General features: G+C 35.9%; 1 protein-coding gene and 1 long non-coding RNA gene across 2 annotated transcripts; one reads left to right on the top strand and one right to left on the bottom strand.

The window, feature by feature from the left end:
• Positions 1–19,122: 19,122 nt before the first annotated feature.
• On the top strand, positions 19,123–21,243 carry LOC112030741 (uncharacterized). The gene is made up of 4 exons (XM_024063408.2): positions 19,123–19,324; positions 19,819–19,953; positions 20,311–20,406; positions 20,850–21,243. The coding sequence occupies exons 1-4, from the start codon at positions 19,123–19,125 to the stop codon at positions 20,942–20,944; spliced, it is 528 nt and encodes a 175-aa protein (XP_023919176.2). The 3' UTR covers positions 20,945–21,243.
• Positions 21,244–22,312: 1,069 nt separating this feature from the next.
• Positions 22,313–23,219, bottom strand: LOC112030734 (uncharacterized). Its single transcript, XR_010631496.1, has 2 exons — positions 23,067–23,219; positions 22,313–22,655 (listed from the first exon to the last, which is right to left on the bottom strand). It is a non-coding gene; the product is annotated as an uncharacterized LOC112030734 (long non-coding RNA).
• Between the last annotated feature and the right edge of the window lie 4,620 nt (positions 23,220–27,839).

The following is a 27,839-nucleotide window of genomic DNA, read 5'->3' as shown; positions in this document are numbered from 1 at the left end:
ACCTATATATTGTATGATTCATGAACATTTTAGATACGCCCTTATAATACAAGACTTATTTTTTACTCAATATAGTATGTATAGTATGATATATATTGCATATTGTACAATACTAACAACTATAAATTCATTATAAAGTGAAGAGCTTAATATCAAAGATGTAGTCATAAGGATTTTTTTGCTACAGACATAGGCCATTAAGCTGAACTATGTAAAATCCTTGTCCTAACAGCCAATAACTTTAAATTATACATGATTACGGTATACCATGTATGCATTAGTAAATGAAAGGTTTTATTTTCAATTGATATATTGATTAATTAAATAGGGCACATGTTGACTCCAAGGATCTTTTTGAATGAGTTGTGTATTCATGCTGCATTTTTTTCTTATACCTTTTTCATGAACGGGTATGTGACATATAATAATAATTGATAATTCAACGAGAGGAGGATTTGAAACTTAAACATCCTTCAACTTTCAAAGAACACCCTTTCTAAATAACTGTAATAAGCTAAGAATTTTGTTAGTTGCCCGGTTACGAAAGAATATATAATATTAGCATCTCGAGTTTTAGAAACTCCTTTTGTTGGTTTTCATATGCTGATATGGACAAAGTTTTCCACGTGGATAGCGAGTTTTTAAAACTCGCTTTATGAACTCAAGTTTTTAAAACTCGCTTTATGTTTAATATTAAGACACATTTTTGACCGCTTAACACTCTCACTCTCTCAGACTCCACTCTCTCACTCTAAAATTTCAAACTCACTCACTCTAAAATTTCAAACTCACTCACTCGCAATCCCAAATCAGCTACCCTGTGCTCCCAATCTCCACGGGCTCTCTTTTGCTTTGTTTGTTGTCTTCGTTCTTCATCTCACTTTCTTCGTTCTTCCTTTCTTCGTTCTTCATCTCGCTTGCTAGGTAAAAGTTCTCCATTCCTCTTTTGCTGAATTTATTTTATAGATTTGGGCTTTTTGCATGGAGGGTTACACATTGTTGCTGTTGTTGTTTTTGTTTCTGGGTTGTGGATTTACTTGGGTTTTCAGTTGCTTTTGATACATGCCCATTTGGGTTTTGTTTAAAATTGCTTTATATTTGTAGACATAGATGTCATTGAAATCAGAATTTCATTTTTTTTTTGGTTTTTGTTTTGGTGGGATTGAGAATAAATGGATAAAGGAGTTTTCTTTATTTTGTTTGTCATTCAAGAATCAAGATTGTGTTTATGGGCTTTTAATAAAATTTCAAATTTTAATTTTCTTTAGTGATAAAAAGCTGAATGGGTATTCCTTGCTATGTGTGTTGTTGGATGGCCATATAGGAGTAAGAAAAAGGTGAAATAAGAGGATATTTTGTTTGCAGTTTGTATAATGTCTAGAATTCCTTAGTAAGACAAAGAATTTGAGTAATGTTGATAATACCAACCGGTCCTGAATTAGGAAGTATAATTGTAACTAAGGCCATAGAAATAAAAGTTCCATCATGCTAGGAAAACTGTGCATAACTTATTAACAGAGAGTCAAAATTTTAAATGAACATGTACATGAATGAATATATAGGTACATATTGATTCTTTTAGTTTTGATTCATAACATTACCAAGTTCATTCACTCACTATATAAAATTTTAACTTCTTGTTAACATTACCACGTTCATGTAATGTCCATGTCCACTCCAAAATATTTTATAATATTTTCAATGATTTGTCTAATTGTCTTTTGATTTATTACCAAGATGTTTCTTTTGACTTGACAATTTCTTTTTAGTTGGGAGGTTGCCTCTAAATCCTCGAAAGTTAGCATGCAATCATATTAGGAAGTTATTTTCACTGAAATTTTCCAAACATGGTGTAAGTTCAATATTGCTTTATAATTTCAGCACATTTATTATGATTCCATCTCACAGTTACTTACTAGAACAATTGCACTAATTAATTGTTTGGAAGATAAGATGTTCTCCGGCTAGAAGTTTAAGTTTGTCAAGTTGGTTTAAATCAGTGAAGAACTTAAACTCTCTTTGTGGATCTTTGTCATGCTCAATTGAATCAGCTAGTGACCCTATTGAATCTATACATGCTTCAATTAGCTTCCTAAATCAACTGATTTTAGATGAATTATATCTATTATTTTCTTTGCCCCTTCCTTTGCCCCCACACTATTAATGATCTCACAGTAGCACTCTTTGCAGTATGGAGCCTCAGATTGATGATGAGCCACAGATGTTGGAGCCTGGTCCTAGTGATGGGTCATTGTTGACACGACAACCACATCATCGATCAGAGGACATTTGGAATGGCGATGTGAAATATCTAGTTCTAACAACTGCTTTAATTTTTACGTTATCTTTGACTTTTAGTTAGCAAGTTCTTTCAAAGTTGTATTTATAGTTCTAACAACTGCTATAATTTTTATTGATTTTGCAGGACCCGGGCCCACTTACGTGCCGTGGTCGCACTAAGGAGATGGCAAACGTTCAAATGCGAGATAATCGGGTGATTGACATTATCAAGTTGCTAAGGCTTGAAGGATTGTTTAGGGCCCCTTCCAGAGAGATAGATAATTGCCTTATAACGGCCCTAGTTGAGCGATGGCAGCCGGAGACTCATACGTTCCATCTTCCACATGGTAAGATGTGAATCACCTTACAAGATGTGGAGGTCATTTTCGGACTTCCTATAGACGGTGAGGTCTTGGTTGGGCCGACTGCTGTGTTAGATGGAACTTAGAGCACTGTTTGCATGGAGTTTCTTGGTTTTACTCCGGCGAATGACAACAAAACTTTGGTGGGGCAAAGAATTCTTATTAGCCGCCTTGTTGAGGCCATTGCAGCGCCACTGCCTGATGACGCAACGGAAATTCAGATACACAAGTATGCCCGGTGCTATATTTTAGTGCTACTAGGAGATAAGCTTTTTATGGACAAGTCGGGAGATAGGGTGCATCTGATGTTTTTGGAGCAACTGCGGAACTTTCATGATCCGCCACAGTATAGCTAGGGCAGTGGTTGCTTGGCCTGGTTGTACAGAGAGTTGTGTCGGGCAAGTGAGAAAGGGGCATCGCAGATTAGTGGGGCGTGCACCTTGGTCCAGTATTGGGCATGGGCAAGGTTGCCATTCTTGTGCCCGAGGATAGAGCCCCTACCTGGATGTGATTACGGCCCGTGGCCGTATGCTCCACTTGCCTTTAAGTAAGTATTTTTTTGATATTTAGTGTGTTATGCAATGTATTCTTCTTAGTAACTAAGTAGCTACTTATCTTATGTTATTTGCTCGTAACTGTAGGTGGGTGCAGGTGCCAAGCTCGAAGAGTAGGCCATCCAGGATGGCCTTGATCTACTATCGTGAGCAATTAGTTACAATGAAGCCGAACTAGGTAATAATATTCAAATATTCTGTTCGGTTATGTTAATTTTCCTTAAGAATATGATTGCTTCATACTTTAACATATCTTCCATTTTAATTTTTGTTTTTCCTTGTATCTATGTATTCTCCCTTGGTTCACATTTTAAGATGCTATGATAATTGTTTTTTATTTCTATTGTAGATTGTGTGGCAGCCATACGAGGCACACTTCGTCCACCTTTCTGACTTCTGGTTGCAAGGAGGGGTACATGGACAGCAAGGGTGTCGCTTGTGTGTTTTTGCATAATGGAGACACACCACTCGGACTGTGTCCTTCGACAGTTTGGGTTGGCGTAAGGGCTGCCTGACCGTGTTGTGTACGATGAAAGGCTGCATAGAATAGACTTGCGTGGGAAGGTGGACAAGAATTGGAGGCAGGAGCATGAACCGTATATCATTTCATGGAATAGCAGAGAACGACGACTTTGCCATGCACCTCCTCAAACTGGTGAGATGGACCGCGATCATGACTATTACCAATGGTACCGTCCGGTCACTGTAAAGTATGTCGACCGCAACAGCGCTAGATTACATCAGATGGTAATGTGTTCTAATTATATTTTATTGCTTGCTTTGTTTTTTATTTAGTACATGTACGAACGTAGAATCAATTGATTTCTTCTTTCAACAAATTTTGTTTGATCTGACTGACATCCAATTAAAAAGAGTTTCTGTTGCATGACTCATAATAAAACTTTCAGTTCTTAGTTTAGATGAGTATTTAAGTAGAGTAATAAGTACTATATTATGCATTCTATAATTGTTATATAAATGTGAAAAATTCTGATTGTACTGGTTCTTTCTTTGTTTCAAATTGAAATCCATTTAGCATTGTTGAATTGGCTTCCTGCAGGCAGCCGAGAACACAACTATGTTCGGCGCATCCTATATAATGTGGCTGGGCTTCGTGCTGATCCTGCAGCCACTGGGCAGGCAAACAACCGTACTGAGACTAAATTAGCAACTACTGCAGCCCTAGTCATAAGTACAGCACCCGTAACTACACCGACCCATGGTCGGCATGATACAGCAAGCCCAAGCACAAGCGCAGCTAGGGGCAGTGGTCAGCCTGCTACAGTAAGCCCAAGCACAAGTGCAGCGAGGGGCCGTGGTCGGCCTGCTACAGTAAGCCCAAGCATAAGTGCAGCTAGGGGCCGTGGTCGGCCAGCTACAGCAAGCCCAAGCACAAGTGCAACTAGGGGCCGTGGTCGGTGTGCAACAACGGTTGTAAGTAGTCCTGAGATACATGCTCCCACCCCGCATGTATCTCCCTAGCCTGAGGTCCTTCCATCCATCCCAGTTGCATCTCCTCAGTCTGAGGTCCCTCCACCCATGGTAGATGTATCTCCTCAGGCTGAGGTCCCTTCACCCACCCCACCTTCGCAGCCCAGTCCCTTGACCCCTCCTATGCACCCTGAGACACCCTTATACCCAGCCACCAGCTCCAATGCACTCACTTTGCCCATGGACCCACCCCGTACTGAACCCATGACAATGATCCCCACTCCTGGCCTGTACATAGAGCATCATTACCCACTTACCTCATCCTCATCCGACCCTCTAGGACCTCCGGTTGGGATTGACATGCTACAGTCAGATATTGATGTATCGGACGAGCATCCCCCTCATCAGCCATCACCCCCACGAGGTAGACCGCAACGTGCTAGAAGAGCACCCATATGTGGGACAGGTGGACACAAAATAGGACACAAAGGCAGCTCTATGGTACGATAACATTAATTACGATGTTTACGCTTATTTTGCAATATTCTATTTACTTTTATCATTACACCGAATATTGATTGTATGCACCTAATGTCTTTGCAGCATGATGATGAGCCTAAGGCTGATGCCCCACAGCCTCCTCCCTCGCCTAAACATTACACAAGGGTTAAAAAAGGCAAAATTGGTGAACCTTGAAAAAGAGGTTTGTTAAAGATGCATGCAACAAATTTTTTTGTGTTATGGATGGTGCATGTGAGATATATGTCATAGTAAATTCTCAAATGTCATAGTTTTTGTATGTTGAATTCAATTGGTTTTTGAGAAATATGATGGATTTTGAGTTTTGAAAATTTATCTTTTTTGTAGTTTTATTAACTATGTGTGTAGTTTGGGTTTATGGATTTCAAAATCTAAGTTATATCATACTTTTAAACCCATATAATGTGATTGAAGTTGCAATATTTTGAGTTTTTTTTGTTGTTGTTGTTGCTCTTGACACCAAATCTTTGGTGTATCTTATATATTTTCCATGTTAATCCTAGCTTTTGTGGTTCTTTTGAGATATATTTAGACAAGGTAATTGATCCTCTATCTTTAGTCAATATATGTCATGTTAGTGATCCTCTTTAGTTACCAAAATTGTCCCTAACACCTAAAGTTTTTTCACATTTTGTAGTATGCAAAACCAAATTAACATGGAAAATATATAAGATACACCAAAGATTATAATGAATGGTGGGCACAATAGTTTTTTTTTCCTCTACCAATGGTATGATTTGACTATGTAAAAGTCATGGGCAGAATGGGTTTTTTATTTTTTCGTTAGTGAGGGTTGTTGCCATTTGATTTTGAGCCAATTTATGATTGAATGGATTTTGTGGTTGTGCCTTTTATAATATGTTTGGATGTAATTGAGCCTGAAATTATTGTGCAGGGGGTTATTGGGCTCGTTTTTGGCAATGAGAATTCTGGTTCAAATGAAGATAAGTAAAGTTCTCTTTTATGTTCATGATATTTATAAATTTGAAGAAATTGAAAATGACCCAGATACGACTTTAGTCTTTTTCTGTCATAACTAATTCTAGAAGAACTTGTTTTTGAGAAATAAGGGTTTACGACTTATGTCTCACACACACTTTGCATTCTCGTATTATACGTTTTTTTTTTTTTTTTTAATTTTATTTTTTAGTAAAATTGTTATCCTGTGTTGTTTTCGGTCCTTCATTGGAGTTAGGAGAGAGATCATACTGTAATGTGTCTGAACTCGGAAGAAGTTAGGCATTTGAAAGTAATGTATCATCTCATTGGAATAGGTGGTTAATGTAAAAATACATCGGTTCTGTTAGGATTTTTGAGGAATTTAGCTGGTTTGTGCAGCTGGTAGCCTGTTTTGTACTGTATTGTTTTCTCAAAGCAATCTAGTTGCCACCTTTTGCCTCTCTTGCAACTACATTTCTTATGTCCTGAATATTCTAAAGCGTTCTTTGCTTCATTTCTTATTGCCATGTATCACCGTTTTATTTGTCTGGAGAATTATTTGCCTTTTGTAATCAATCTTCTCTGTGCTTTGTATTGATACCTATGTTGAGCGCTTGCTAGTCTGTATAAGCAATGGTAAACTGGCTGAGGACCGAAGGAGTGCCATGATTGAACTTCAGGCTATTGTGGCAGAAAGTCGTGGTGCCCAGCTAGCATTTGGGGCAATGGGTGAATGCTTCTCTCTTGTATGATGTAGTGGATTAGTTTTTGTGCCATGATTGCGTTTTATAATATTTTTTATTTACTTTTGCAGGCTTCCCTGTAATGTTGGCAGTCTTAAAGGAAGAACGTGATGATGTTGAAATGGTGGAAAATCTTTCTTCCCCATATATCTTTATCCCATGTTTTTCCTTTAATTTCAATTCCATCACTCAAAAAAGTACATATTAAGAGAAAAAAAATTGAGAACTGAACTGTGGCTTTTAATTATCCACATTTTTCTGATATATCTTCCCCCTTAGGTAGCTTAAAAACAATTCCGACATGCTCTTCAGTATCAGCTGTCTTATATCCTAAAATATTTTATGGATTAATGGTTAAATTCAACAGTTTGGTAAAATCCATGGTTTGATCCATATTTTATTTTTGGAGATTCTTCTGCCTGTATTTAGGCTAAGTCATTACCAACAGGTTGAATGTTCAAATTCTGGCATGCTATATTTTATTGAAATAACGCTTATGACCAAGATGGACCAATCACTGATTTGGTTCTGACCTTGGACAGAGGATCTGTAGAAAATATTCTTGACTGTTATCTCAGAATTATTTTTATTTATTTTTTTTTTACTTAGAAAAAAAATAAATAAAATTTTGAAGGACTCCACAATCAACTTACCAAAAGAAAGATTCTCTACTGAAGATCTTTTTTGGCCATTGGTGGAAACTATGTAAGTGGGACAACAATCACTATGATGCAAATTTGAAACCCTAACCCCAAATATGTTTCTTACATTATTTGTCAATTCAAAGCGGAAAATGTACAACAACCATGTTGTTATTGGTAAGTTGTAGAAGCGGTGAGTGAATTTCAGTCCATGGTAGTTGACAACCATGTACAAGTAAAAGCAATGTGTAGAAAGAATACCCAATATCTTTCTTCAACGCCAAAAAGGTGCTTCCTTCCTTGTCTAGTAGAAAAGGCAGAAATGCTATAATCATCAAAAGCAAAGTCCAAGTCCTCTCTCCCTGTAATCACCCAAACATTCAAATTCAGTGGAAAATTACTGACGCCTGTGATTTAAAATAAACGAAAATAAGAAACCCTAATTGAAATGGAAAATTGAAAAAGAGAGAGACAGAGAGAAGCGCAGCCTGGAGCAGATCCAGTTGAGGATGGGGCGAGCGTCGTCGTATTGAAAAGGACAAAACCCTTAGCCTCCGCTCATTCTCTCTCTCTCTGGAAACAGAGAGAGTCAAAGAGAGAGAAATTTGAATTGTGCTGGCGTATGCAACTTGCAAAAACAAATGGGGTTTTTGCCAAAACCGTTTTGGGTTTTTTTTTTTTTTTTTTTTTTTTTTTTTTTTTTTTTTTCAGACTAAAGTAGGATTTTGCTTCGATGGATTTTTTTTTTCTTTTTTTTGGATTTCCACATTGACCTTGCATGTAAATCTTGAAAATTTTATCCCCACACACTCTTATATGGCGTTTGATACGGGAGAATCCACATTACTCCTAGCATCCATATTCCTAGGAATGTGATTCCTAGGAATTACATTCCTAAGAATGTAGATATTCCTATGTTTGGTTTATTCCTAGGAATCTTAAATGAATTATTTATTTTTCTCATTCTATCCTTAGATTTGAATGTGAACTACCAAGTCATTTAAAAAAAAAGGTTAAAATTGTCAATTTATAAAAAATACAATTTCCTTTAAGTTTAGGAATCTGGATTCCCACCTGTTTTAAAGGGAATCCACATTCCTACTGAGAGGGGTTTAAGAGGGGAATCTAGATTCCCTTGGCATCTGATTCCCTAGCATGATTTGCAACCAAACATGGAAATCTTTAAACATTCCTAGGAATCCTAAAACATTACCCTGTACCAAATGCCACATTAGTGCAGTGGTCACTCCATAAGTATAATTTCTTGTGGGGTGTTGGGGTAAAAGTCGGGGTTTAAGTCTCTAAGAGGAAGTTTCACACATATATACACTTAGATTAGGTTAGAGTAAAAATTTTATCTTGTATCAAAAAAAAATTCTTGATTTTTTTTATTTATTTATAAATTTTACTTATTTGTTCTTATAAACGTTGAGAACTTTCATAGACTTCTATTTCTCTTTTCATACATGCAAGTGTTAATTATTAATTGGGGGTTCCTCCATTTGCTTCAATTTGATCGAAGTGGCAAAAATTATAGTTGCAATTTCTTTTTTAAAATTAGCTATCAAAGATTCAAAAGCATAAAATGCTTACAAATTAATTAATAAATGTACCTCATTCCTTTCCTATTGTGTATGTGTGTTTGTTTCTCAAAAAAAAAAAAAAAAAAACCTAATAAATGTCATCTTCTAATGCCTTAACATATCAATCTAATATAAATATGTAAAAAATATATAAAATCATATCCTTGCATCCCAAACTTTCTAAATGCAAATGAAAATGAGTTTGTTTTGGAAAAGAAAAGGAACATTTACTAAACAGATTTAGTTATATATTTTTATAAACATAGTATTTCTTAAATGTTCACAAAATTAATGAGTTATATGTGGCAAAAATTGAATAATAAAAGAACAAATTAGACACTAATACAAAATGAGTGTATATACTTAAAAATAAAAAATAAAAATTTGAAGGAGACATTACCATAAAGTTTCTCATTATTTTTGTAGTTTTCAAATTTTAATAGAATTGAAGGGAGTATTTTTGAAAAGGCAAAAACTTGTTGCACATACGTTAATATACATATTTTTACAAGCATAAAAAAACAATTGAAATTATGAATTCTCTAACTAACGCATGTAATAAACTTTTTTTAAATGTACATATTTGCACATACCTTGATGCAGGAGTGGTATGTTAATGATGAACGGTGATAAGACAACAAGAGTATGATGTGATCAATTTCAACTTGTCTATCTTATTGCTACAGAATCACAGATGGGATTTACACTTGCAGCTAATGCAAGTTCAACTCTTTTGAAAAGAAAAGGTTCCAAAAAGAGAGGGAGAAGTCATCGGAGTTTTTTATTTTTTATAAGAGAAGTCATTAGAGTTGAAACTTGAAGTAGCAAAAAGGAAAAAAGAAAGTAAAACTACGATTCCAAGTACAAAATACCAAAAAGAAGATTCAATTATTGGGATTAAGATCACCAAGGAGTTCAAATATTACTATCGTCGTTGATGTACACGTTGTCATACCATTACCCATGCAATTTTAAAGATTCTTTTTGTATATCTTTCATTTAGTTTTTACCATCTTTTTGTCAATTCTTTGATTCTTTCCCATTGGCAGTTGGCACTATAAATTTGTTATTTGAATCTTACAGTATGTATTTAGTTCTGCGGCACTTTGTTTTGATTACTTCTATTTAAATGGTACAAAATATGTGTGTATGTGTATATATATATATATATATATAGCATCTATTCTTGATGGTTGCTTTTTATCATCATATCAATACACCAATTGGTTTTTTTGTTTAAGTGGGAAATAAACTCCATAACTTTTTTCGATGATAAAAGACTTTACTAGTTAAACTAACCCTGAACCAATTTTAGGTCTATATATTTGTAAAACAAGCAAATTAACATTGAGTTTGTCTAAAATTAAGTTAAATATTCTCTAGTATATAGACTCTACATTACATTCATTCATAATTGTCAAAATGATAATCGTATCATGAACTGAATTTTAATTTTCCGTATCATGTATTATAAATACATGGACACCTAATAATTTAAAAAAAAATTATATATCTATATAATATATAAAAGGCATCTTCATTATAAATTTGCAATATATTCAAATAATGACTAATTCAATCATCGCTTATTTAATAATATTTAACAATGCTAATTAAATAAATCAAACTAATATATATTTATAACATATACATTCAAATTTATTAAACTCAAAAGTGATAATACATGACATAAAAACTAAAATAATAATTTCTTTTCGTTATATTTATCGTCTTACCTAATAAATCCAACCTAAGCTAATGTTATTATCATATTCATCATCTTGCAAATTCATTTCTTCATTCTTATCAACATTTACCATTTGTTCTTGTTCTTTTATTTTAATTAAATTTCTTTATATTTTTTCTTGGCATTCTAACTTCTTAGACTTGTAATAATAATAATAAAGAAAGAAATAATTATTTTGTCATTTAATACCATATTAATAGTATATAAAATATATTTGCGAATATGGAAGTGAAATATCAAGTGTGTAGTCTAAATTTTTTAAGAAATTTTTTTAAAAAAAAAAACTCTCATGGGCATGTTATTTTATTGGGCTCAATTAAGTAGCTCAGTAATGTTGTGTCAAAAACAAGTCTAATAACTCATTAGACTCAAGTAAAAGCACAAAATTTAATTTTTTTTTAAAAATCTCATTTTAAATCGACGTGCCTGTGTATCGTATGACACATATGATTTTATGATATAATTTAAACAATATGAACCTATGTATTGTATGATTCATGAACATTTTAGATACGCCCTTATAATACAAGACTTATTTTTTATTCAATACAGTATGTATAGTATGATATAGATCGCATATTGTACAATACTAACAACTATAAATTCATTATAAAGTGAAGAGCTTAATATCAAAGATGTAGTCATAAGGATTTTTTTGCTACAGACGTAGGTCATTAAGCCGAATTATGTAAAATCCTTGTCCTAATAGCCAATAACTTTAAATTATACATGATTACGGTATACCATGTATGCATTAGTAAATGAAAGGTTTTATTTTCAATTGATATATTGATTAATTAAATAGGGCACATGTTTTTTTTTTTTTTTTGATAAGTAACATGAACACTTTTATTAAACAGAAGAAAACATTACATCATGATGGAGAGCTTGTTCCAAAAAACAAGGATTCTTTTCCATCCAAACTATAAAGTCAACAATACCAATAGCATGTTTTGCTAAGATATGGGCAGGTCTATTTCCTTTTCTACATACATGAGAAAACAGCACTTTCCGAACATCATTACAAGATACTTGGATCCCATAGATGATAGGCATGACCGAAACAGATGGAGGCGATAAACCTTGGAGAGCAAGAACCACATTAAGAGAATCCCCTTCTAAAATAAACTCCTGTAGTCCTACATCTTTGGCAAAGAGCAGACCGGACTCAAATGCCTTGGCTTCCACCTCTAATGGGCCCAATGGCACATATAATTTTTTACACATTGCAGCCACCACCAGACCATTAACATCACGTATTATGACTCCCACTCCCGACTCATTTCTGTCCTTGAAAACGGCCCCATCCACGTTGACCTTGTATAATCGGTTTGAGGCAGGCACCCATGTACGTTGAATCACAGGTTCGAACTGCACCAGTTCCGTAGCAGCATTGGGCTCAGTTGCTTCCTAGAATTGCAATAGCCAGATTAAGGCATCATGACATAACTCCAATTCACCAAGCCTCTACCCCCATGGCGAACTTCATTTCTGTTTCCCCACAACCTCCAGGCAATCGTTCCCATCAAAGCTACCAAACTGTCATGACAGTGATCAACCATCAACATTTTCCATGCTAACTCCATGAAACTGTTGAAACCTGCAAAATTCGGACCTGCATAATCTGGATTGAGAAGCCCAGAATAACGCCACACCTGCTTAGCTCTTGGACATGACCAAAAGAAGTGACCAGAAGTTTCGGCCTCTAGCATACATTCCTCACAAATATCCTCAGATAAGACCTTTCTCCGCAAAAGATTTGCTTTAGTTGGAAGAATATCACGGCAAGCACGCCATAAAAAATGTTTTACTTTATGCGGAATTGGTAGCCGCCAAACTTTCTTCCAAAAGCAGCGAAGGTTGTTGTCATTCGAAGAAGATGCACCCCCAGAAACACTATAATTGTCCATAGCCAATTTATATGCACTTCTAACTGTGAACAAACCATTAGAAGTCCCTGTCCAGATTTGTTTATCTGATGGAAGTGAGTAACTAAGTGGTATGCTACGAATTTCCTCCACTTCAAACGGTAGGAATAGTTGCTGCAACAAGTGAAGATTCCAGCACCTGTTCTCCATATCAATGAGCTCTGAAACTCTGAGGTCCACGGGAGCATTCAGCCTAGGAGAAACCACTTTATAAGTTGAAGAACTTGGTAACCATTTATCATTCCATACCTGCACTTTGAACCCATTTCCAATTTGCCATCGTAAACCATCTTGCACAAGCTTTTGAGCAGCCATAAGACTTCTCTAAACAAATGAAGGGTTAGCACCAAGAGAAGCTTCTACAAAATCACAATTAGGAAAATATCTTGCTCTAAAGACATGATAAACAAGAGAGTTCTGACCCATTTGCAACCTCCACCCTTGTTTGGCTAATAAAGCCAAATTAAAAGGTTTTAGTTGCTTAAATCCCATTCCCCCATCTTCCTTAGGCATGCACAGTTTATCCCAACTCATCCAATTCAGTTTTCTTTCATCCTGTTTTTGACCCCACCAAAAATTTCGAATCATACTCGTCAATTCCTCACAGAGAGTATCAGGAAGTTTGAAACAACTTATAGTATAAGTTGGTATTGCCTGAGCCACCGCCTTAATTAAGATTTCCTTACCTGCCTTAGAAAGCAATTTTTCCGTCCATCCAGCTAGCCTCTTTGCAAGTTTTTCCTTGATGTCATTGAAAGTTCTTCGCTTTTTTCTTCCAACCAGCGAAGGAAGGCCAAAATATTTCTCATGTTGCTTGATAACTTGAGCTCCAAATCTTCTTTGAATTTCCTCTTGAATTGCATGATCAATATTAGAGCTAAAGAAAAGAGAAGTCTTTGCTCTATTTAATTGCTGACCAGAGGCATTCTCATAAACCTGGAGAACCCTCTGTAGAGAGTCACATTCCTGCAAAGATGCTTTACAAAAAATGAGACTGTCATCTGCAAAAAATAAATGAGATAATTTGGGCCCATTCCTACAAACAGAAATACCCTCTAGCTGACCTTCTCCAACCCCTTTCTTGATCAAAGCAGAAAGGCCTTCAGCACATAATAAGAAAAGATATGGAGATAATGGATCACCCTGTCTTAATCCCCTTGAAGGGACTATTTTTCCATGTGGCTTCCCATTAATTCGAACAGAGTAAGTAACAGTGGAAATGCATGTCAACAATAACTTCCTCCATCTAGCCTCAAATCCCAATTTCTCCATAATTTTATCAAGGCAGCCCCATTCTACCCTATCATAGGCCTTACTCATATCCAATTTAAGTGCCATCTCTCCATTTTTCCCTCCTTTTTTCATATTAATATGGTGCATAGTTTCAAAAGCCACTAAAACATTGTCAGTAATTAATCTTCCATATACGAAGGCACTTTGAGTGTCACTGATTATAGACGGTAAAATCTTCTTCAATCTGTTTGCAATCGCCTTTGAAGCTAGTTTATAAACAACATTACATAAGCTAATTGGGCGATAATCAGTAACTTTTTTTGGCTCTTTAATTTTAGGAATTAAAATAATATGAGTTTCATTAAAATTTGGAGGCATAATTCCAAAATAAAGAAAATCAAGTACTGTTTTTGTGACAACATTTCCAATTAAAGGCCAAAAATGTTGGAAGAAAAGAGGGGGCATACCATCTGGACCAGGCGCTTTTAGAGGATACATCTGTTTTAAAGCTGTCTTCACCTCAGATTCCTGGAAATCCCTAAGAAGCATTTGGTTCATAGCACCAGTAACTTTAGGCTCCAAAGCATCAAGTAACTCCATAAAGTCAGTTGGGTTAGAGGATGAAAATGATGTAGAATAATAATCAACAATTATCCCCTCCACAATGTCGATACCCTCCTGCCAAACACCATTCAAGTCCTCCATACCATCTATTAAGTTATTTTGATATCTAGCAGAAGCTTTGGAATGGAAGTACCTGGTATTCCGATCTCCCTCTCTGAACCAATTAATTCTCGACCTTTGTAACCACATGGCATCATTCTTGTCCAACCAACAATTCAACTCAACTCTTGTTTTCTGCATGTCAGTAATGATTGAAGGAGAAGTAGGCTATAACTTCAACCATTCAAGAGTTTTCTGTAGCCTTGCAATTTGCTGCCCAACATGCCCAAAGTCATTCTTATTCCATGCATCTAAACTCACACGACAAGATTCTAAACAAGAATTTAATGGGAAGGCCGAATCCCTCATTAACCCCTCATCCCAAGCTCTATGAACAACTTCTTCACATTTGTCGTTTTTTAGCCACATGGATTCAAATTTAAAAGGCTGATGATGCCTGCGTTTCTTTTTCCTTCTAAGAAAATGCAAAGCTAGTGGGCAATGATCAGAAGCAGAAGAGGAAAGATGATATAGTTTTGCTGTAGGAAACTTACTCATCCAATCACATGTAGCCAAAGCCCGATCCAACCTTTCACGTATCTGTGTGCCATCAAATTTCTGATATAACCAAGTAAACCGAGGACCAATGAAACCAAGGTCTTTAAGTCCACACACATCAATTGCTTCCTGAAATCGTGCCATCTGACTTGCAGGTCTAGTAGCTCCACCTTCCTTTTCAGACAAACCCACCAATTCATTAAAATCACCAATAATAAGCCACGGTAAGTGAGAATAATTACTAGGAGATTTAAGCAAAGCTCATGATTCACACCGCCTAGATGTTTTTGGGTTACCATAAAAACCTGTAAGATGCCACCACCCATCAACACCTCCATCAACAAAAGCATTAATGTGGGAAGATGAGTAATTTTGAGTGAACTGTAACCTCCTTCCTCCAAAGTAAAGCTAGACCACCACTAGATCCATCACTAGGCACAAACAAACCATTTTTAAACTCACATTGATCACGACCATATGCCATCCAGCCTATATCAGATTTAGTTTCCATTAGGAAAACTAAATCAGGAACTTGTGCCTTGATAATCTTTTTCAAGGCATTAACTGTCCGTTGGTTCCCAAGCCCCCGGCAGTTCCAGCTTAAGAGACTCATTGGGCCTGGCGGGGCTGATCAACAGCCTCCACCGATTCCAAATGTGAAGCCAAAATGTCATTGTCCTCAGTAGGTACCGTCTCTATTTTGAACTTCTTTTATGTCTCTGAACCTTCAACCATAGCCTCAAATGTTCCTGGAAAATTACGTTTACCTGAACTGGTGGAATTATCATCCTGCAAGTTATCCATACCAACTCTACCCCTTAATCTCGTCCATCTACCTCTTTTAAAGCCACCCTTTTTTCCACGTACCAACTTGACTTGAGTAAATGGAATTGCCTCTGTTCTGTACCAGTATGCTGATCCTTACCTTCATTAACCATAACATTATCAGTCTGACCTGATATAAAATTTGCATCAGAAGCCCGTATTAGATTAGCACTAGTTTCTTTATCCATCACAGTGGCAATAGTGTGTATTTGACCAACGTTATCTCCTTGAGCAGATGGAAAAGATAGTGGTTGAGAGCATAGCAAACTCTGAGTATCAAATTTAATGTCACTGTTTTTTGAAGCCTGTACATCACTGGATTGTCCTTTTTCAATCGGTCCCAGACTCCTATAGCCTCCAAATTCGTAACACAAACCTCATCATGTAGTGATGTGGCAGACACGTTGGGTGCACTAATGACGTTGGCAACAGCTGTCATTTTATTCCCAAGCATCGTGACCTCCTTATATGCATTTTCCTTCAAATCCGAAAAAACAACCTGTAACCGCTCCTCAGAAAATTGTAACTGCTTCTTCTGTCGAGCATCATCCGCCGCAGAAAATTCCATGACAGATTTTGAATCAACCACAGTCCTGCAATCTGCTTCTCCGGGTGTTTCAATAACTGGCTTTAATGCTAAACTCCTCTCATGCACAGATGAGAAACTTGTATCTGAAAAACTTGAGGCACGGCTATGAGTATCATTCTTCTCAAAACCTTTGACATCCATGACAGATTTCCTAGATGGATTGACTAGTGCAGCCCTTATCCAGTTACCAAATTGTTGGTCTTCAATTTTCAAAGAACCCTTACTACTCAGCTAGAGAGAGCAGTCTTTGTCATCGTGAGAAACCATTCCGCACCAGTAACAGATATTGGGTAGCCTTTCATACTTGAAAGAAATAAAGCGATCATCATTAGAGTCCAAAGTAATTATTCTGCCTCTGCACAAAGGTTTGGTTATATCAATAATCACTCGGATTCGCATGAAGTTTCCACCAACCATGTCAGAGATACCAACTGATTTGTTGACAGTCCCCAATGAATCACCAATTTCCAAAGCAACTTCAGTATTCAAACAACTAAGAGGGAGATTATGGATTTGAACCCAGAAAGACGACTTCGAAAAATCCACTTTATCCATAGGCATTATTCCATCATATCGTTGCAACACAACCAAATGTCTATCAAAGGACCATGGCTCACCCATTAAAACCTTATCAAAGGAAGCACGTAATTTGACACTTTTATATACTTGTTACGGAAATGAGTGGGGGAAATAAATAATTCAAAAAAATATCTTCCATTAAAAAAAAAAAAAAAAAGTTTCCGAAAGATTGTACCTGCGTAGCAGCGTAGGAACTGCATCAATATAATACCATAATGTGGCGTTTGGTACAGCGTAATGTTTTAGGATTCCTGGGAATGTTTAAAGATTCCCATGTTTGGTTGTAAATCATGCTAGGGAATCAGATGCCAGGGGAATCTGGATTCTCCCCTTAAACCCCTCTCAGTAGGAATGTGGATTCTCTTTAAAACAGGTGGGAATCTAGATTCCCAAGCTTAAAGGAAATTGTATTTTTTATAAATTGACAATTTTAACCTTTTTTTTTAAATGGCTTGATAGTTCACATTCAAATCGAATGATAGAATGAGAAAAATAAATAATTCATTTAAGATTCCTGAGAATAAACCAAACATGGGAATAGCTACATTCTTAGGAATGTGATTCCTAGGAATCTAGATACCAGGAGTAATGTGGATTCCCCCGTACCCAACGCCACATAATAGTACCTACAGCCTATCATAAACTGATTCTTATATAACTACTTTTCAAAAATTCTTACCTAAAAATAATTTATTTTAAACTCTATTTCATTAAAATATTAATTTTTTATAATTATTTTTTTTTTCACACACAACAACCGGCATTCATTCTTTTTCTTCAATGAGATATGTAAAGAAAAAAAAAACTAAATGTAAAATAAATAATATCAGTATAAATTTATACAGTTACTATAGCAATTTTATAAATTTACACATTTTTAACTTAACTAACGTAAGTGATTTTGGGGTTTAGATGAGTGTATTCGCATTAGTTTAACTTAAGAACTTAATTTTTTTTTAATAAATTTGTATATATTTTAACTTAAGAACTTACTTTTTTTTTTTTCTTTTTTTTTATGCAACCACTTTTTAAAAACATCAATGTCAGATTATCTATTCTACATTTATAAGGATTGCTTTGTATCAGCAGACTAAGATACAAGTACTAACTAGTTTAATACCAAATTGGTACAACTAAATTTAATGCAAAAATATCAGAAATTCTCTTAAATAAGACATTTATATTTTTATTTATATTGTTTCTTAATTGCAACATTCATTATACGGCTAAAATGGCGAAATGCACTGAATATCTTTATTTATATTTTTTGAGAATTTAATGAAGAATTTAACTATAAAATCAAATTTAAAAATATGTATTAAAATAATAATGGGTAAAATTGTGAAGTTTTCAAAAACTTGACAAAATATTATATTGTAGATTATAAATTGTAAATAATATAAATTAAATGCTAAAATTAGTTTTGCTTTTACCGTTCCTAATAAAACTCTGATTCCGACCTAGATATTTTGTTTTTGTTTTTTTTTTTAATAATAAAATAGCAATAATAATAATAAAAGTAGTAACAAGTTCTGGAGAGTAGAGAGAGACAATTCCAGAAGCCGTTAGAACCATAGCACAGTAAACACTGTCACCCGATATCCTCAGACAAGACAACTGCCGCAGAGTCTCCACAGACAAACAGAGAGAGAGAAAGGAATGAGCAATAAACAGAGAAGCGTCAAGCTGTTCTGTCCCTTAGTATCAAAGGCGGTGTGGTTGGTGGTATGGGACGAGCAGAGACTCGACCTGGGCTCCGTTGCTCGGACCTTTGGGCTCGACCCATCAACTCTAAAGCTCAATGGTCACTTCATTAGTAGAGGGGTTGATTTCATAGCCTCCTCAGTCACCTGGAACTCCCTTATTTCTTTCTTCTCTGCCAGAGGCTTCTCCACTGGGAAAAATCACCAAGACGCTCTTATTGTTGATGGCAGCTCGGACCTTTGGGCTCGACCCATCAACTCTAAAGCTCAATGGTCACTTCATTAGTAGAGGGGTTGATTTCATAGCCTCCTCAGTCACCTGGAACTCCCTTATTTCTTTCTTCTCTGCCAGAGGCTTCTCCACTGGGAAAAATCACCAAGACGCTCTTATTGTTGATGGCAAGCTTACCAAACTTGGCTCTAAGAGTATGTTGTTCTTTTTCTTTTCTCTTTACTTTTAAAGGGTTTCTCAGAGTTTATGGGAGAATGAAAGAAAAATTGGTATTTATTTATTTGCTTGGCTTTTCTTTTAACCTGTAGGTTGGACTTGGAATATATAGTTAATGTTATATGCTCTGTTGGGTTTCTTCAAAAAATGTGAAAAAGTGAAATAAACATCTGTTTGTTTTGATTTTGAGATTTTTAGTGAGCAAAAGCAGTCACTTCAAACTTTCATGGTGAGACTATCTGGGAAGGGTTGAGTTGTTTGTGATATTAGTTTGTAATATAATGTTGTAGCACTTTTGCGAGAAGGATTGGGTCACATCACAAATGGTTTCAGAAATTTATCCAAAAAATTGAATGATGCTGTCCAATGGTGTGCACAATGCTATACAATATATACAATGTTGTACACAGTCTTTCCCTAGTGTGATTTGATCACTCGGTTCTTTCATTAAAATATGCTTATGGTTTTCCAGGGGTGTGTGACCCTCAAGATGCTGTTGATGGAAGTTACTATGTAGCAGCAGACAAAGTTGATGGTGATAGTACAAGGCCACAAGCTGAAGATTTCAACTTGGTGAGGAATAAAAGGTTGAAGGAAAGGGACACAGGTAAACATTCGGATGTCATTGTGATAAACTGATAATGTTTTGGAAAATTATAATTTCCTAAGCTGCTTTCATGCCATGGTCATTTTTTAACTCTAGCCATACTATACCATGTTTGGAATTGATGTTGCAATTTTGGGAATTTTAGTCATGTGCAGTGAAGAAACGTATATTTAAAGAAAACAATAAAAAGAATTTGTGTGCTTGTTTAACAGGTTGTGATAATGAAGGACGATTATAAGAAATGTCTTCAAGTCATATGTCAATTTGGAATGTTCTTGATAATGAAAGATTGGCATAACATTAGGGCTTAGAAAATATGCTTTCTGAAACTAACAAACCTGTGGTTGGCTCTTTCAGGAGGCGAAGCTCTCCATGGCCTGAGCTCCAAGAGAAAGCAGATGTTGGAAGATGTAAGCCTACTCAAGAAGTTAAAGATAAATGAAACTGAGTCAGGTACATTGACTAGACATGTGACTTAAAATTCATCTGTATATATTAGTTTTATACCGTTTGTTACTCTTGCTTGAAGTCATCAACTATATGTGATATTTCTCCTTTCCTCCAAAGACATGGAAGCCAGGTGGTCCCTGTTGGATTTGGGTTGAATATTTCTGCTTAGATGAAAGCATTATCTCTCCCTTGTATCTCTATGGCTACCCACATGATCTCACCTTTGCTTAATTTGGCTCATGTTGGAATTTCTTGTTTTTTGGAATAGAGCTTGGGTTTAACTAAATGGCCCATCCTCATAATACTGACCTGACTAACAATTTAATGACCAGTATCTTTCTAAATGTCCAACCAATTGCCCCCTTCCCCAGATACAAAAGATTTGTTTTGTGTTTTGTTTACTGTGCAAACTAATTGTAAATGATACTGGTTGGGCCTTTTTGCAGATATTCAATTTACATGCAGTTATATAAGTAAGAATTTGAAGCGGATGCGAGGAGATGAGACAATTGAAGCTTCTCCTTGCAAGAGGATGACATGAGGCTTCTTTTTGTTTCTTTCTCTTTCGTTCTCTTCCATGGTTTCACCCCCTTATAAGTTTCTTTTTTCTTTACTTCTAGTCTCCTGATAGATTGTCAACTTGTAAATGGTTTTAGATGAGGATATAAGCGTGGTAAGTTTGTAAAATTTTGTAATTTAATTGCCTTTGATACAAATATAAGGCTTTTGCTATGTATATTGCTTGAAAGGTCTTGTAATTTAATGGCCATTGTTACAAATAAATGTTTGTGATCTACCAACAATTGATTTTCAGCAGTTTAGAACATGATTTGATTTTCATTCTCTTTGCACACATGAAATCATCTTGGGATTCTAGTTTATGGGTTATTTCCTTTGGTCACTAGCAATAATAAATTCCTATACTGGGTGTGTTAGAGTATATTTTCTTTTTTTTTCTTTTTGCACATTACACAAACAGAAACATCTTTGGTGTGACTCTACTTATGAAAATAATATTCATATTTTAATGTCTTTTCTGCTTGAGACTCCATGAGTTCAGCCGTGGATGTTGAAATCAGTTCAATCAGGTAAAAATTGTTTGGACAACTTGATCTTGGTGATTACCATTTGTACTGTATATTAAATTATTTGGCAATCAATAACCATACCTAAACTTGGCTTTATAAGTTGGCTAGCAGTTCAGAACAAACTCGATTGAAATAAGACAGGCAGCTTGAAGAGTCATTACAACTTGTCGTGTAAAAATAATCTGCGTTCCCTCAGCACTACAAATAACCAGGGGAAGTTATGCATCATCCCTTCATAGCATGAGTCACATACAATTGTGGGACTAAAACTTTAGAGTAAGGATTCATGTCGGATGTATAAGATACTTGTAGGATAAACACACATGAAAAGGCAAAATCTGTGTTTTAGTGCAAAACTTGGTAGATTCACACATTAATGAGTACGGATGGAGAAGCGTATCAAGTAGTAGGGTAATCAATTTCACACTGAACCAAGTTGTGCAGCTTATAAAACGTTCAAGCCAAAGTAACCACTTGGCCGGATATTTCTGATACCTCACGCAATAGACTTGTAAATTTTTTGGGGCTTAAAGGAATCTTAAGCATGGTTCCCATTTTAGTTGTTGTTTGTGGAGGGCTGAGATTGCCTTCTGTTTTCAAAAAGAACACTTGTATGTCCAAAGAAGGAAGAATAAGGGAAAGACAAAAAGAAAGGGAATTTCTGTATAATAAATTTTGAATTTGATAGTGCAAATAAGAATGCAGGAAAGAAGAAAGGTACAGCATAGGCAAGTTTGATTGGCCTCGCCTAGTTTCCAGTTGCAAACTCAAAACTGTCGAATAGTGATTAACCAGGAAATGACGGATGAAGGTAATTAATATTTAAAGAAGTCAGTAAATAAGTCAATTCATTTAAGATGATTCTTAGCAAAGTGTGTACCCTACACATAAAACTAGGGTGTTAGTTTTGGGTTAGATGCTAATATTGTACATACTCATTGGCACATAGTGTACATTGAAATACCTAGTTGGCTTGCTAATGTCATTTAGAGTAGTATTGCCAAAAAACAGCCACACCAGCCACTATTAAGACTTTTAGTATAAGTTTTGAACTGATTATGGATGATGAAGTTGAGTGAGACTGAGGGGGTTCCCATTCCTTTCCTCTAAGCTTGGCAGACAACCGGGATAGCAGCTGAGGAAGCCGACCAGCTTTCTTGGAAGCTGCAAGCAGGATAATAAAAGGCAAACATAAGGAGCAGGGAAACAGCAAGCCAGCTAAATTGCAGGATATATATCAAAGACACATGGACAGCTGTTATTATGATCGGTACTGTGTTGCTCCCTCTTTCTTTTTTTGATGACAAGGAATCCCCTTGAAGGTATGGGCCAGTAGGACCACCCTTGAGGGGCAAACCCCGGATGCCTACACACCCCAGTAAGCAGGCATCGGGTAAATCGTGAAATGCCTCAACTAGGAATCGAACCAAGTTTACACTCTCCCTTACTGTCGAGGCACCCTAGGTGAGGGTAGTACTGTGTTGCTTACTAATTATTCTACAAACTTGTATGATCACAAATGAGTCAATGATTTAAACCGATAGACCCTTTAATAATAAACCGAGAGAGACTTACCTCTGTTTTTCAGAATTCTTTCCTCTTCGCCAACACGTCTTCGAAGTACATTGAGCAAAGATCCAAAATATAATGCAAACACCGTGCATGTAATTGTGATGACATTGTAAGGCATACTAAAATCAGGAGTTGTCAATGGTACAAGTAATACTTCAAAAGGTGGACTTTAAGGAGATTCGGTTGAAGGTCGAAGAGGATGCTGAAGATGCTGCTGAGGATGCTGCTTATGGCGTCTTCTTCAAGCGCAAGAGAAGGCATAGGGTCTTCCAAGAGGGCTCTGACTCAAGCGCTTCCTCTAAAGCTGAGTCTAATGCTGACTCTAAGGAGCAAGAGTCTTTTGATAGCTTTGACTTTGAAGATGATGAAGGCGAAAAAGAGGAAGAGGACATGACTCCGGATTACCCTCAAGAGGATTCTGCCTTTGATGTTGATAAGGATGCCTACAAGCCTCGTTCTCCTTAGGTTGAACCTGTAGCTTTCTTTTTGTAATTTTTGTTTTTTATGTAAGCTATATTACTAGCTTAGGTTGTAGGATTTTAGTTTTCCTTAAAATAGCTTTTTTTTTTTTTTTACTTGTGTTTTTATATAGGAAAACGATAATAGGTCACAGGACAAATTATATAAATCCCCCTTTCAAATTTTGTAATGTTTAAACAAAATTATATATATATATATTATATAAAAGTAGTTTGTTTTCATTATGTGTTTACAATTGCATATTTACATTTATGTTATGCTTTATGTTTATTTTATTGCATATAAAATCCCTACACAAAGGCAAAGAATGTAAACATATCAGTTAACAAAAATGAAACAAAGTAAAACTGAATCTATTGGTGAAGGGTTGGGCCTTTCCACTTTGTCTGTGAAGGCGGTTTCCTTGGTTTTCTCACCATCAACTGCTCCCTTGTGAGAGATTCAATTTATTTTTCCTTTGTTTACACATATCAAATTGAAAAGACCCTCATTTTAGTAATCTCTTTTTAGAGGGAAAAAAGTAACTTCCCAAAGTATAAAAGGAAAAGAAACATTTCTTCCCTTATTTCTCTCATTCCCATCTTATCCTCTTCTTCTTCTTCAACCCGAAACCCAAAATCTTTCCCAAACCACAAACCATGGGTGTCAAACGTGGTCTAAGATTAACTCTGTAAAATTTTCAGATGCTTCACCCTTAAAAACACTAGGCGCTGTTGGGGGAGATGAAAATCCTTCCACATAGGAATAATGGATTATTCCTCCCTTCTTTGAGGATTACTTGTTTGACAAAAGTCTTGATTGGACTCATTTCCTTATTCTGAAAATCCTCCCTACATAGCATGTGGGGAACCTAGTGATCTCTTAACAATGGATCTAGATTTGAAGCACATTCCAAACTTGGTACTTGCAAAGGGGATTTTGCTCCCACCATAGATGTGGTCTTCAAATCTCATACTTTCGTTTCCAGAGGTTGGAGAAATTGTAGTTGAAGGCTGTTAGCTCATCCTCCTTTTACGGACATTCTACAAAAGGTGCATTTGGTGCACACAATACTCATATTTAATGGTTTGGAGATTAGCAAGGACAGTGAAAGCCTTCTCTTGCTTTTGTATTGGTAGAATCCCATTACTCACACCTTCTTCACAGGGTGTCAAGAAGTCTCTCCATCTTTAAAGGATGTCAATGAGATACTGAGACTTCCCTGTTTGAAAATGATGAAGTAGTCAACATTTCTTTGTCTCCTGATGAAGCTAAAGAAACCAGTTCTAAAGGCAGCAAGAAAAGGGAAAGCCTCAAGTGAGGAAGTACCAAAAGACACCAGTATTGGCGGGGACAAAGGCTTTACAACCAACTTTTAGGGGTGGATCAAGTACTTTTAAAGGGAGTATGTTGATGGCGTAGATGAGGAAGCCAATGTAGATTCTTTAAAGGAGAGCACTGACTATGTCATGGGAGAAGGTAACTCAAGCCCCTATGAACTTGAAGCTTTTATTGCTTTCTTGTTATCTCGCCATCTATTTGAGGGATTCCTCATGAGAAAATTTTTAGAAGGCTTTTCTCTCTAACTGTTCTCTTCTACCTCTTTTTTTTTTTTTTTCCTTTTGGCCTTTTGACCCATACCTGTGGAGTAAACTACATATCACAACCCCACCTGCCAGAACTAGATCAGGTAATCTAGGGAACTCCTAGTAAGGATTGAACTCAGGATATTTGGGTTTACGCTCACCCCACCTCCAACCACTAGGTGCACCTTGAAGAAACTTTGGCATAGAGTAATCTCAAAGTAAGAATTATAGTTAGGTAGCTCCAATAACAATGCACTAAGGTCCCACTAATAAATAGACTCAAAGTAACATTGAGGCAATANTAGGCTCAAAGTAACATTGAGGCAATAAGGTCCCCCAATCTAAGTGGCCCAAATTGCAAAAGAAAGCAATGCTTCATGAAGTAAGGAACATTTCTAAAAATAAATAGAACTTAAGAAAAGAAGGTGCATTCAAAGTGAACTACATGGGTTTCCTTTTCAATTTTGTCGAAAGGCCAGCATAGTGTTCCTAACTATTATCATCAGCACCTTCATCAAAACCACCATATGAAGTGAGAGACAACTTTTGTATGGCAATGAGATTGAATGAGTAAAAAAATTATCACCTGTAAAATTTCAATGATTGATTTCTTTAAACAGAGCCCTCTCAAGTTCACTAAACAGATATTGCAATTTGAATGCACTGTTTATATCAGTCCAATATTCAAATGAGTTAAGTAAAATTTATAGTCAGATATGCTTGAATATTGTTAATGATTTCAGATATCCACAATAGAATATTTAATTTACTTTTTTGGGGAGGTGGGGGTGTAAACGAGCCGAGCAAAGAATTTAAAATTTCAGGATTGTTCATTTAGTTTTACTTCAAACATGAGCTAACTCTAAGCTAATCACCAAAATATATTATATGTTCAAACTTGGTTCATTTTATTGTCAAACAAGCTCAAGCTTGTTTAGGAGCTACTTGATTAACTCTTTTTTTTTTTCCCTTTTTTTTTTTCATATTGAGTAAACACTACGACTATAATTATTTTATCCATTCACAAATCTATGATAATAATTAATAACTAAATTATAGTGGAAATTATTTTATACATGTATTCATTATAAAGGTTGTACACAATAAACAAAGCTCCCACTTATACAAGTATAAATACAAATATATATCATATATACTTAAATCCTATGAAGCATGGGTGCGTTTCCGGACTCGGATGCGGGTGCGGGTGCGTGTGCGGGACTCGGCAATTTTTGAAAAAATAGGGTGTGGGTGCGGTGAGGTGCGACGATTAAAAAATTATTAAAAATATTTTTATTTATATTTTTAATATATTGCTAAGCATACTTTTTCACATTATATAAACATATACCAAATTTAAGAACAATAGTAGATAATAACTAAAGCATGATGTTCATAAATTAAATACAACCCACAAGTTTGAAACTAAAACATTCCATGATCATAGACATTACAGACGGCTTATATAAAAAATTAAAAGAAAAAATTTTTTTTAAAAAAATCAGATCACAGACACATTGAGTAATAGTCAGAGCATGTGAGAGTATAATGATTAATGAGACTTGAGACTTGAGTTGATACCTGAGCTTGAGACTTGAGTTGACTTAGTTGAGTTGAGACTTGAGAGTGGGTTGCCGGGTCGGTGAGGTTGTGAGTGAGTTGAGAGTGAGATTGTGACGTGTAAGTGTGAGAGTGAGATTGTGTGAGAGAGGAGAGACGGACTAACGGAGAGCAGAGGCCTGAGGTAGAGAGTCGTGGAGCACAGAGACCAGAGACAGAGAGTGAGAGAGAGCTGAAGATGAGAATGAGAGAATGAATCGGTGAGAAGTGAGAAGTGAGATAGAGATAGGGTTTTGTTATTTTTTCCCAAATAGTGCATTTTGCAACTTTTTTTTTTTTGTTTTTTTGAATTTCGGCCTGAATCGGCTGGTTCGGCGCCGGTATCGGTGGTTGAATACAGACCGATTTGGCTCGAATCGGCGTGAATCAACCCGATTCCGCGCACGTCGGCCCGAATCTACGTCGTGTCGGCGCGAATCGGCATGTATCACACTGAGGAAAAAAAAAAAAGGACACGGACTGACGCGCAAGCTGCGGCGTCACCCACCGCACCCCGCATCAGACGCGGGTTCAGCAGCCAAAATGCCACGTCGGTGCTTTTCGCTTAAATCAAGCCTTAAACTCACAAGCTTGTTCACAAACACATTATTACATGTGAGGACAACTTGTTTAATAGCCGAGCTTAAACTTAGGCTTAAGCATGGCTCATTTGCCAAATAAAGTAACATTTTTTTTGGTAGATAGAGAAAAAAAAAGAAACATTATTTTCGAGCTGAGCCAGAGTTGTTAGTAAACAGGTCGGTTCATTTACAGCCTTAGGTGGTTGATGTAAGTTCAAACTAGTGAATTTGACAACCTATATTTATAAATAACATTATCAACTTTGTCCATTTTTAAGCTACGAAGTCATTTCAATGAATTAGCAGGATTCACTATTAGAGTCACTATATTGACATCCTATGCAACACATGACATAATTGGCAGTGTTTCACTCTAAGATACAAAGTTATTCATTTATGAAACCTTAGAAAATGGCGTTGTGCATCTGATCAAAGAAGATCAGTGATTCAATCAGACAAAACCAGAGCTTAGATTCAGAAGAAGTTTTTTATCAAATAAATGAAATCACAAAAAAAAAAAAAAAAAAAAAAAAAAAAAAAGAAGAAAAACT

Source organism: Quercus suber, unplaced genomic scaffold (genome assembly GCF_002906115.3).
Source record: "Quercus suber isolate HL8 unplaced genomic scaffold, Cork oak 2.0 scaffold_218, whole genome shotgun sequence".
In the NCBI taxonomy this organism is placed as follows: domain Eukaryota; kingdom Viridiplantae; phylum Streptophyta; class Magnoliopsida; order Fagales; family Fagaceae; genus Quercus; species Quercus suber.
Note: the sequence above shows the minus strand (reverse complement) of the source record. Positions and strands in the feature narration are given on the sequence as shown.